Here is a 13,066-nt window from a genome sequence, read left to right on the forward strand (position 1 = left end):
ACTCCTGAAGTTCACAGACGGGTCATCAGCCTCATCCGGGACGGTGATGAGTCATAAAGACTAAAGTGGGAGCCCAACACAGACACCAAATCATCAAAAAGGCCCAGCAGAGGATGTACTACTACTTGCGCCAGCTCAGGAAGCTGAGCCAGCCTAAAGAACTGCTGATCCATTTCTACACAGCTACTGTATCATCCAGCCTGCACGTCCATCACTGTCTGGTTTGGAAAGTGGGAGAAGTTAGACGTGCAGGAAGGAACAGAAGAGATGAGACAATCATGTTGAGACTTAGATTGGGACTCACTGGACTAAACAGTTTATTATTCCAAATAGATAAAAATAGTAGCAGTTGTTACTAATGTGTAAGATGAAAGAGTAGAGCATTTTACAAAACATAACTACATTTACTCAAGTACTGTTCGTGCCATTTTCTTCTTCTGCTCCACTACATCTCAGAGGGAAATATTGTACTTTTAACTTCACTACATTTAGCTTCAGTTACTAGTTACTTTACAAACTAAGATTTTTACACACAAAACAAATGAAGAGTTTAAATTATTAATTGTTATAAATTAATTCCCAAAAAGTACACCTGCCACATTAGTTTACTGAAATAAATTTAATTGGCAACTATTTCAGTAATCGTTATTGTCATTTTACATGTAAAAACATTCCATGTTCCAGCAAACAGGCTCCAGCTTGACACATGTGAAGATTTGCTGCTTTTCCTTTTGATTATTTAATGTATTTTTAATAGTTTTGAGGTTTGGACTAACAAAACAAGCATTGTGAAATTGTCACTTTGGGCTCTGAGTAATTGTGACAGTGTTTCTCACTATTTTCAGAATTTTACAATCAATAAATGGAGAAAATAATCAGCAGATTAATCTAAAATAAAATAAATTATTAATTGCTGTCTGATACAAAATAGTTCAAACTCAACCAACTACAGCATTAAATCCTGCTTTTACATTAATCCATGAGTACTAATAAACTAATGATATATAATAGTAGAACAGTGGGGAAATTTCTGCAGTGAGTACTTTTAATATATTAATCTGACTGTATTGTTTTTGTTTATAGTGTGTATATATGTGTTCTCTACACTGTAGCCTGTATGTGATTTTATTATTGTATTATTATTGTATTTTAAGTAAGCACATTGTGAGCAATGTACAATCCTGTGTCAAATTCCTCCTATATGAACACATACCTGGCAAATAAAGCTAATTCTGATTCTGATTAATTGCATTTTCCTTATTATACCTACATATTTTTATAAGTAACATTTCAAATGCAGGATTTTTAGTAGTAAGACACAATACTTTCACAGTTGGGTTTTAGTACTTAAGAGTAGGCTTAAGACTGTCCTCTTTGATAAAGCTTATAGTTAGGGCTGGCTCAGGTGAGTCCTGAACCATCCCTTAGTTATGCTGCTATAGGTCTAGACTGCTGGGGGATTTCCCATGATGCACTGAGCTCCTCTCTCCTCTTCTTTCTCTCCCTCTGTATGCAACCTCATCCCATTATTGCATGTTACTAACTCAACTACTCCCCTTTCCGGTAGTCTTGTGCTTTCTCGTCCCTCTCCTCTCTCCTCCTAACACTTCCTGCGGGTGTTTCTGGCTCTGGAGCTGTGGAGTCTGGATCTGTGGTTGCGGGTTACCTGCTGCCCCCGTGTTCCTGCTCGAGCTTTCTGCCTCTTAAAATGAAGTTTTTCCTTGCCTCTGTCGCCTAGTGCTTCTCTTGGTGGGAATTGTTGGGCTTCTGCAAATATCATCACAGAGTATGGTCTAGACCTGCTCTTTTATGAAAAGCGCTGTGAGATAACTGTTGTTGTGATTTGGAGCTATATAAATAAAATTGTGTGTAATGTCAGAGTAAGACATTCTGATCCACACTCCAGAGCAGCTGGTGGCGGAAATGCACCTCTAAGCTGGTTTGCAAACAGCCAATAAACACAAATGAAGAAGAGCATTGGCTGGAGGACCGATCGCTTTGTGGGACACGGACCGGAAGTCCCGCTCCCCTCTTGGCGGAGGAAGCCGGTGTTGTTGACGCTTCGACGGGCGAAAATGGCGACCGAAGTGAGGCAGGAGCTTGCACAGCTGATGAATTCAACTGGATCTCACAAAGACCTTGCTGCCAAGTATGTAACTCCTATTACAAAATACATATTACTTGCTAATAGTAGCCGTGTGCGTTTCCAAATTTAGAAAGGCCGCAGTAACTGTTAGCTAGCAACGAGATAGCTGTTGTAGTCCAAGCTAAGCTAATGCTAGCCACCTAGCTACATTAGCCAAATAATTCAGCTTGGTAAACGTTAAGTGGTTAAAAAAAAACTGAATTTTCTTTTAAAGCGTTTTGTTCTACATTGTCTTTTAAGCTGCATCGCCACGTTAAAGCGATTTAAAGCTGCGACGTTACTGTTACATGTTATCATGTTAATATTATCTAACAGTTCCTTTCCAATATCCTGTAACGTTATATCCTATAATTCTTCATGTAGGATCTCTTTACTTTTTCTATATTTATCTATTACTACTTTTATGTTTACGTATACTGTAAAGCACCAATATACCAAGGCAAATTCCTCGTATGTGATAAGAAACCTGATTCTGTTCACTAGCTCCACAAATAGTGCTTTGCTCAACAAAATGTTACCATGACTGTGGCTAGTTACCTCATACATGGTTAAAAAGCTTTCAGGCATAAAATTGGTATTTGACAGGAAATATACAAGTTACAAATGCTCAACAATTCTCTAAGTGTTCTTTTTTTCCCATTTTATCAGCAGCCCAAAGAAGTATAAGTTTAATGTGCTAAGCTTTATATTGCTTTTGTGTGTGTGACGTATAGTGTGCACATATGATCACATTTTTAATATGTTCATTTATCAGTTGCACAGACCTCCACAGCTATTTTCTAACCTGTAAAATCTTTCTCTTTTTTTTTTAGATATCGACAAATTTTGGACAAAGCCATTCAGTATACAGATGCAGATCAGCTGGAATCCTTGAAGGCTTTTGTTGAAGCAAGTATGATGTGCCTGCATTCTTTTTACCTTACCAGCATTTCCTACATGCTTAGTACATTTGGATATCTTACCATGATGTATCTTTATTTTACAGTGGTCAATGAAAATGTCAGTCTTGTCATCTCGAGACAACTGCTCACTGACTTCTGCACACATCTGCCCAACTTGCCCGACGCCACAGCTAAAGAGGTGTACCACTTCACCTTGGAAAAGATTCAGCCGAGGGTCATCTCCTTTGAGGAACAGGTAATTACCCTCGCACTCTCACATATCCCTCGTGGGTATTTTTTGTGGATCATTCAGTCAGTTAAACTTCAGTGTTCTTATAGAAATGCCTAAATCAATTATGTTCGTACATGTCCTCAGGTAGCCTCAATCAGACAGCACTTAGCAACCATTTATGAAAAGGAGGGTGACTGGAGAAATGCTGCCCAAGTCTTAGTTGGTATTCCCTTGGAAACGGGACAGAAGTAAGTAAGCCACAGGCAGAATGATTGCCTACTTTAATGTTTGTGATATTTTCAAGTCTTTAAATACCTTTTTATTTCCTCCCTAGGCAATACAATGTTGACTATAAGTTGGATACATACCTGAAAATTGCCCGTCTCTACTTAGAGGACGATGATCCAGTGCAGGCAGAGGCTTACATCAACAGAGCGTCGTTGCTTCAGAATGAGTCCTCTAATGAACAACTGCAGATACACTATAAGGTACACAATCCCCTAGTGATTTCACTGTCGCAAGTTGTATCTGCGTTACTGTTACTTGTGCAATTTAATTTAAACAGTTCTTAAATGAAACATTATAGGGACTTTGTCGTAAACAATGTGTGTCTTTTTCCTTCTTAGGTGTGCTATGCAAGAGTCCTAGACTTCCGGAGGAAGTTTATTGAAGCTGCACAAAGATACAACGAGTTGTCTTATAAGTCAATTGTCCATGAGACTGAACGTTTGGAGGCACTGAAACATGCTCTGAACTGCACTATACTGGCCTCTGCAGGTACCACCAAGACTGATCTGTTTAGGTCTACGTTTACAAAGATTATAAAAATGACTCCTTTACAAATAGTTGAGACACACAAATAATGTTCATTTGTTTTAGGCCAGCAGCGCTCCCGTATGTTGGCCACTCTCTTTAAAGATGAGCGGTGTCAGCAGCTGGCTACCTATGGTATTCTGGAGAAGATGTACTTAGACCGTATTATCAGAGGAAACCAGCTGCAGGAGTTTGCTGCCATGCTGATGCCCCACCAGAAAGCCACCACGGCAGACGGTGAGTTGAGATAATTAATTTTACACTGCTGCTACGTTGTTGGGTTTGGCGATGGAGAAAAGTTTTTATTCCCTCCATCACTTCTTCAACTGTTGTTAGCCGACCGGTTGGCCACACGAGCCCTGCAGCCATGCAATGTGTTGACAGTGTAGAGGCTATGCTGTCAGTGAAAGAAGGCCCATGTTTCTGGTTTTATTGCAGCTGTGATGGTTCACAGATTGAGCTTTTAGAAGATAATGTTTTGTTGTCATTTCAATGTCATGTTTTATGCCTTGAATGCTGATGATGTACTAGGCCTGGCAAAAATAAAACAATGATAATTATCACAACATCATTTTCCTCAATAACAATATAACAAATGTTCAATAAATGTTTTATTCTTTCATTTGAATTACTTATCACTTAATTTTTCCATTAATATTTGTATTTTGTTGAGGAAAAGGGACTGAAAAAAGATTTTACTTAATTTTACTTATGCATATTTGGAGGAGTTCACTCTCAGGAGCAAAAATCAGTCTTTACACTTTAAAGAAATTTGATATTAATTGTGATAATTATTGATGCCAAATGATATGAAATTTTTACAGTGGTAACATTTTGGCCATATCGCCCAGCTCTATGATGGTAGGATAAAGTATTAAGACACTTATTCATCATTACTGTATGTTTACTATAGCTCAACCCGGGTCCACTCCTGTTTGTTTAGCTTTTGGGTTATTTTTGGAGCAGACACAACGCACACACTCCATAATGAAAATCTAAATGTATTCATGTTGAAAAAGACATATCATACGATTTTTTTGGAGTCAGATTACCAGAGAAGGGTCTGATGCTGGTGGAGAAACTTGTCCATCACACACTAGTATTAGTCTCAGGGCAGGGGGAAGGTTCTCCCGGATGTCTCAATAAAAAGGGTGCAGTCGCCGCAGTGCAAAAGTTGTTTATTGCACCTTCTATGGTCAACATTTTGAAATACAGTTTTCATATTGCTAATATTGGTTCCAACACACCCTCACAACTCAGAGGCGGGGGAAATAGCATTGACATTCAAATTGAGTAGATTACATAATCATCAACACTTCTCATAGTATTTGTGTAATCGTCCTTAATATGCATAAAATAGAGCAGCACACACACACTAGCTGGTGTTTCTGTTGATAAATGACATGAAAATCTGTGCGTACAGAATGTCTCTGAAACAAACCATAAAAGGAATCTGACCCTCAGTCTGTGAGGTTCATAATATAAACGTGAATGTATTTTAAGTTGTGTCTCTATCGCAGGCTCCAGCATCCTTGACAGAGCTGTGATTGAACACAACCTCCTGTCTGCTAGCAAACTCTACAACAACATCACTTTTGAAGAACTTGGCGCACTACTGGAAATCCCCCCGGCAAAGGTGAGACATCGAGTACCTAAATATTTTGTATGTATTTAATTTGTAGCCTTTTCTCCAAACAATCAATATGAAATGTAAATGGAACAATTCATATTAAGCTCTAGATTTTTAATTCAGTTATCTGCCAGAATGCACAGTATGAAAACGTTCCAGGAACATTACTGATGGTCGATCAGCTGTTTTTCTTTTTGCTGATGTTGTGAATAAAATCTACTTTTTTGTTTTAGTTTCATATCGTTGTATTAAAGTCTGTCCTCAATTTGGCTCTTGCCTTGAGTTAACAATTGTTTCAAGATCTATTTGTTCCAGTTATGTTTAACATTATTAAAATACATATATACTCACTGGCCACTTTATTAGGTACACCTTTGTAGTACCGGGTTGGAGCCCTTTTTGCCTTCAGAATTGCCTTAATTCTTCGTGGCATACTTTCAACAAGGTGTTGGAAACATTCCTCAGAGACTTTGCTCCACATTGACATTATAGCATCACGCAGCTGCTGCAGATTTATCGGCTGCACATCCATGATGTGAATCTCCCTTTTCACCACATCCCAAAGGTGCTCTATTGGATTGAGATCTGGTGACTGTGGAGGCCGTTAGATCATGTTCAAGAAACCGTTTTTTTTTTTTTTTTTCCCTTTTTTCCCCCTCTTCTGACCTCAACAAGGCATTTTCGTCCATGCAACAGCGGCTCACTGGATATTTTCTCTTTTTCGGACCATTCTCTGTAAACCCTAGAGATGGTTGCGTGTGAAAATCCCAGTAGATCAACAGTTTCTGAAATGCTCAGACAGCTTAAATCCCTTTTCCCCATTCTGATTCTAGGTTTGAACTTCAGTAAGTTGTCTTGACCACGTCTACATACCTAAATGAGTTGCTGCCATGTGATTGGTTGACTTGCTATTTGTGTTAACAAGCAATTGAACGGGTGTACTTAAAAAAGTGGCCGGTGCGTGTATATTTTTCATTGAGGCATTCACGCAAACCAAAAATGAATGTAATGACATTATTTACTCACACAAACCTCGCTAAATTTCAGTAAAATGTATTCATTCCCAAAGAAATTCCTTCAAGGCCAAAAAAGAAAGCTCAAAGCAATTCACTAGTTTAGTTCTCCTTCAGTTTTAATGATAAATTAAATAATAAATTAATTAATAACTGTCCAACTATTATTTCTATTCAGCTCTGTGAGGAAATTTGTTGGATCCAAATGCCAACTTCCTTTGTGTGTCTTTTAGGCTGAGAAAATTGCTTCCCAGATGATCACCGAAGGACGCATGAATGGCTTCATCGACCAGATAGATGGCATTGTACACTTTGAGAGTGAGTAAATGACAGCCAGTTTGTTTTTGTGGTCAAATGTCTTGTTAAGATTCAAGGTGAAAGTTAAAATTCATTCAAATGTAACATTTCATATATTTGTTGATAATATTGTCCATTTCTTTTTATAATTCACCTCCAACAAAAGCTAAGAAGAGCTTATCTTGGTATTTAATTCACTTCTGATGGAAGTTCCCTGACCTTATTGAAACTACATGTTGAGGAGAAAGCAAACAATTTAGTTAGAAGAATAATCTTTTAGCTTCTAATTACAAAGCCCCGTTATTCTTAAAAACTTGTTTTAAAGTCACCCCCTCTCTTCTATTATGTTGTACGGATATGAAGCTTGACGTGTCTCTAAAATTGATGGAAACCCTCTGCATGACTGAGGTGAAAGCTTTGCTTGGAGTGAGGACCTCCACACCCAACCTGACCTCTCTGACAGGGCATCCACCACTACAGGCTTTACTCTGAGAATAATAGGCCACCGTCCTTTTGTAAGATGAAACATCAGCTTGTTACGCATTAGAGTTATTATGTACTCAGATTGACTCGACATAAGAATTGTGTCATGACCTCACTCCTAGAGATGGAAGTGACAGATTAAACCAGTACTGACCGGGAGAAGCTAATAAAAAGGAAATAAAAAGGGGGAAGCAAATACAAGACATACTGAGAACTAAAACCTGGACTAATTGTCTGTAAACTAACAATAGAGAATTACATTTACATGGTTCCACATTTCATTTTGCAGGTTGCGTGTTGAACTTGTTTTAATGGACTGGGTTTTATAGTGTGCTGTTGTTGTTGCATATGTGTATAGGTAAAATGGTAGATGTTTTGACTTTATTGTTGTAGTTTTATGTAGTCTGCAGACTTATTGTCCTGCTGCCTTTCTTGGCCAGGGCGCCCTTGAAAAAACAGATTTTATCTCAATGGGTCTTCTCACCTGGTTAAAAATGAAAAACCCAAATGATTGTATGTTTGTTGCATACCTGGCCATGGTGTTGCCGTTTTATATATGTATTGACAGAATTGTGTATGAAATATTTTTGGACCTAATGTTTTTATTTGATCAGGTAAAGTTATATAATAAGTTGATTATATTTGTGCCAATAAAATGACAATCTGGGGCCAGTAGGGGGCAGCCTCTTATCTGGAATGACAACAAAAAGCATTAAAGCTGATTAAAACACCTTCCCTGCTCATGGAAAGAGCAGAGACAGCAGACATTAGAAGTCACACACAGAGTTTTAACACCTGTTGTTCCCATTTCATAAAATGGAAATTTGTTTTATGCCCTTTTCCCCCCTTTTATCTCTTCCAGCCCGTGAACCCCTTCCTACATGGGACAAACAGATCCAGTCTTTGTGTTTCCAAGTCAACAACCTCTTAGAAAAGATCCGCCAGGCTGCTCCAGAGTGGGCTGCGCAGGCTTTGGAAAGTCAGATGACCCAGTAAACATCCTGACCCCTCCCAAAAGTATTCCCTAAACGGCTTCCTCACTCTGTCCTAAAGTGTTGTCTTCCTTGTCAAAAACGTCACCACTTCAGGCCCAGTACTGGAAACGCCCAAGGAGAAGCCTCAGTTATCATCATCACTTTCAGTTTTCAGAGAACATCTTTTATTGCTTTTGCCCACAGAGGAAATTGTTAAATGTTTCTCAATATTTCAGATATGTGTCTGGCATAGATATAATAAGAGGAGTGGTGTTATGTAACATTTAGGTGTGACTTCATATAACAATATGTTTAAATTTGGATATGTTTATTCAGACAGTTGACATGTAATAGGGTAAAAAAAAGAAAAAAGATGCAAACAACTGGTCTATTTAAGCTTTTCCGTTCCAACACGTTTTCCTGTTTTTAACTTTACATAATTACACAACAATATCTGTCAAGTGGTTCTTGGTTTATGACGTCATGTAAAACTTCTCGGTCCACATTTATGAAATTTCAGCAAGAGAGAATTAAATTCAAAGCTAAGAGAAATCTGCATCTTTGTCATGTCATTTGTTTTACTTGCTGCTTCAGTAACAATTCATTGAAATGTTATACCAGTTAAATCATAATTTATATGATAAGGTGATGAAATGCTCTTCCTGGGTTTGTTTTCCAGCAGCTTTCTTGGCAGGGTCCTCTTTAAGCTACCAGAATGTTGGCTCTTGTTGCCCTGTGGGAAAAGAAGTGTGCTTTTCTTTAAAGTAGGTCATATTACTGATACAGACAGACATTGTTAATAGGTTCAAGAAGTTGGAGCGCCTAGTTGAATCTGTTTTGCATTTGTAATTGAGGTAAAGCATTCAAATCAGTTTCTCTACCTGTTAACTCAAAGCGCACACTCATTGGAGTAGGTGCTTCCATTGGATCCACACACAGGTTTACAGATTTAATGATGAAAAGTACAGCTGAGGCTGATGGGAATGTTATAAATTATGCAAGTATTTGACCATAAAGCAAAATACAATTTTGACTTAATGGTGGCTCTAGATGAAAAATCAGGGGAATCAATAAAGTCAGTAGAATTCATCATCTGGAGACAATGAATATCTGTACAATGTGTCTCTGGACCAAAGTGGTGGACCAACAGACCGACATTGCTATGCCTCTAGTGTAGCTAATAAACAGATGGTCTCACAGCCCAAAAAAAAGTGTACAAACATCCACAATCAAGTAGAGAGGAAAAACAAGGGACTAATTCAAATGTCTCTATTAAAAACACAGCTTTAACAACACTGCAAACATTTAGTATCAAAGTCAGAAGTTCATCAGGATCCATTTAATATATTCTTTTAACCCTCAATATGAGTAAATATAATTATGCATTTTGATGCTTTTTGTTCCTGTTTAGTTTCACATAAAATATTAATGTTTACTGATATTCAAAATGGTTGAAACTGTTGAAGAATCAGTAGGTGCTGTGTTCAAAACCTGTATTAACAGTGGTTTGCAAGTTTTTTGTCTGATTCATCGAAAATCTCCTCACCGTCCGCTAGCTGTCCGTTCTGTGTGCATGCTGGAAAAAAAAATCTGGTATTTGTACCTGGTTCTGTGAATGGGAAACAAACAAAGTGGCCACGCCACACAGTGTTGTTCCAGCCGTGATTTGTGTGTCAGGTAACGTTAGATGACTTGCCCACGGACACTCAGCTTACTTTCTAGTTCACCAAGACATGCTGTTGTTGTGATATTTGCTATTGTAGCAGGAGAGTTGTTTTTACACCAACCTGGGTGTTAAAATGGACTCTCATCTGACCTTTGAGGATCACATCAAACATCTCTGCAAGACCTCCTTCTTCCACCTCACGAACATCGCCTAACTGTCCCACACTCACTCCTGCAGATGTAGAAAAGCTTGTCCACGCTTTTGTCTCCTCCAGGCTAGACTACTGCAACTCCTCACGGGGATCCCTGAGAAAAGCCTTCAGAAGCTGCAGTACATCCAGAACAGAGGTGCTAGGATCCTGTTGAGACCACACGACCACATCACCCCAATCCTTACATCACTCCACTGGCTTCCTGTGCTCTCCTGTGTTTGTTTTTGTTTTTTTTAGCACTTACCTGTTTCATCATGTAGCACTTTGGGATTTGCTTAAATAGAAAGTGCATTACAAATTTAATTGATTATTATTATTATTAGTTGTGAGTACTGCCATCCAAAGCTGGCATGTTATAAATTAAGTATTTTTAAATGAGGTCATTCATGTTGGAGCCATTACAAGGTGCTTAATCATTCAGCAAAGTCTTGCTCCTTCCTCCGGTCAATATCTCTCTTCAGTTGGCAGGTGGCACAGACTGGACAGCACCAGGTCACCGTAAAGTCGTTACACAGTGACCCCTGGAAACACAAGTATGAGTGTGAACTTCTGTTGGACGGTGTGGAGTTAATGACACTGATCTGTGTCAGAAACCTGTTTTTGATGAAAGTGTGTACAAAGATGACTCCAGCCATGAAAATGTAAACAACTATGAAGTTTTTGTTCAGGAGTAAGTGCAATCAGCATGAGAGCATCAGAAAGTCTGTTAATATAATATCATAACTCAACTGTGAGGCAGTTGAAATACAATGTGTGGATTCATGCATGTTCTCTAATTGTTTTTCTGCATTTTACAGCTGTGGTTCCCAACCTGGGGTCAGGCTCCTCACAAGGAGTCGTAAGATTAGTCATTAATGGTGTAAAGAACAAAAAAACACAACTACAGTCTACAGTCTGCAGTGCTGTACTTGCACATGGAACAATTGTGCTTTAAGCTAATGACATCATGCTAACATGCTCAGAGTACATTTACTATTTAGCACTAAACACAAAGTACAGATGCAGATGATGGAAATATCATTAGTTTTGCAGGTATTTGGTCATAAACCAAAGTGTTGGACATTTCCAACCCATTCCCTGAGTTGAATATTTACAGCTGCGAGATCAAATGATGAGACAGATAAGCAGATAATCACATTTAACCACTTTTATTAAAACAGTTTTGACATTGATATAATCATTAAACATAATTGATCATGTTTGCTGCATGTTTTTAAATTATGTGGGAAGAAACCGGAGCACGCGGAGGAAACCCACACACTTGTTTTGTCATTGTGGCTCCTCACCGGGGTCACTGACAACTCTTCTCAGGGTACCCGCGGGGTCTTAAAAGTATTAAAAAAGTTTTAAATTTATATTCTAAAAATAAGACCTTAGAAGTATTAAATTTTGTTTACAAAGGCCTTAAATTTTTTCTTGTCCTTTTGTAGGACTAAATAAATGCTGTAACGTGATGAATGAATAAACACCTTTTGTGCGTGTGACTTTACAATTTACTCTGTTTATGGAGTTATTTATGTTTCAACATTATATGTGTGAACAGATGAGCGATCTGTGTGTAAATGTGTAATCTGTAAACACTTTCCACAAACACAAAAAAATTGTAAACTTACAAAAATCTTTAGCAAATAGAAAACAGATCTGCAAATGTACAAACAAATTCCGTGAATATCTTTAATAGTTTACAAACAAATGAACTACATTTGGAATATCTTCCTAACTTTTACAACTTTCAAATAGGCGTTTGTGAGTCCAATTTTTTATTTATAAATTGTTGAAAAGTATTTGTGAATATCTTCCTAACATTTGACACTTTCAAACAGGTATTTGTGAGTCCCGCCTGTATTTGTCAGTCTCAGTTCTTCACACACGGAGTTTTGAAACAAACTTTCTGCCAGTGGAAAGAAAATCGACTCATTTTGTTCGGCTGTTGCCTGCTGACGCCCGCAGATGACATCAAGTAAAACGGCCTCCGAACTCCCTGAAAGGGACTGATGATGAAACTCTCACCTCATCAGGCTGAGGGTTGAAATGATCTCCTGTTTACAGGAAAAAAAGGCGCACCGCAAAAAAAGTAGTAGCCTACTGTGTAGCCCAGTGAATGATTAGCCTGCTGTAATCTGACTGTTTTCAACAGATGCTATAATGTTTATTGGAATCTCGAGATGTTTCTACGAGTTATAATGTTGACAGCCAAGTTTCTGGATTGTGAAGATATGATCTGTAGCCTTTAGTGCCAAATGCGGAGTCGAGGAGGTGTAAATTTGTGGAACTAGTTAAAGAGGTGGTATTATGCTTTTTGGCTTTTTCCCTCTCCTTTATTGAGTTATATTCCTTTTTTGTGCATGTAACAGGTTTGCAAAGTGAAAAAGCCCAAAGTCCAGCCCAAAGGGAGTTACCATCTCCCACAGAAAACTCTGCTCTGAACTGCTTGAAAACAGCTCCTTTGTAGTCCAGCCCTTCACTTTTACTTGTGACGTCACAATGAAAAGCTACGTACTATCTCTGGGTACTATCTGCAATGGAAAACGGAGCAGGGCCGAGTAGTCGAGTCTATCGATTTGCGCTATGGTAGCATCTTTCGGCAAGGCAGCATAGATCGTCAGAACACCGGCAACAGTTCAACGTTTAGTCCTAAAAGACGATGCAACTCCGACTCTGTTTGGGCCTGGAAATTCACAATCACAACCTGTAAGTATGCTTTATTGGTTGTGAATTAT

General features: G+C 38.4%; 1 protein-coding gene across 1 annotated transcript; it reads left to right on the top strand.

Annotated features, from left to right (window-relative positions):
• The first annotated feature begins 1,999 nt into the window (after window positions 1–1,999).
• On the top strand, window positions 2,000–9,025 carry cops4 (COP9 constitutive photomorphogenic homolog subunit 4 (Arabidopsis)). The gene is made up of 10 exons (XM_038734223.1): window positions 2,000–2,149; window positions 2,959–3,038; window positions 3,132–3,283; window positions 3,404–3,507; window positions 3,594–3,747; window positions 3,886–4,036; window positions 4,139–4,309; window positions 5,593–5,708; window positions 6,949–7,033; window positions 8,358–9,025. Exons 1-10 carry the CDS (start codon window positions 2,076–2,078, stop codon window positions 8,489–8,491), a joined length of 1,221 nt encoding a protein of 406 aa, XP_038590151.1. The 5' UTR covers window positions 2,000–2,075; the 3' UTR covers window positions 8,492–9,025.
• The last annotated feature ends 4,041 nt before the right edge of the window (window positions 9,026–13,066 follow it).

This window comes from Micropterus salmoides, unplaced genomic scaffold, assembly GCF_014851395.1.
Source record: "Micropterus salmoides isolate LMB-PRFRI ecotype aquatic unplaced genomic scaffold, ASM1485139v1 Ms_hic_scaffold_20, whole genome shotgun sequence".
In the NCBI taxonomy this organism is placed as follows: Eukaryota; Metazoa; Chordata; class Actinopteri; order Centrarchiformes; family Centrarchidae; genus Micropterus; species Micropterus salmoides.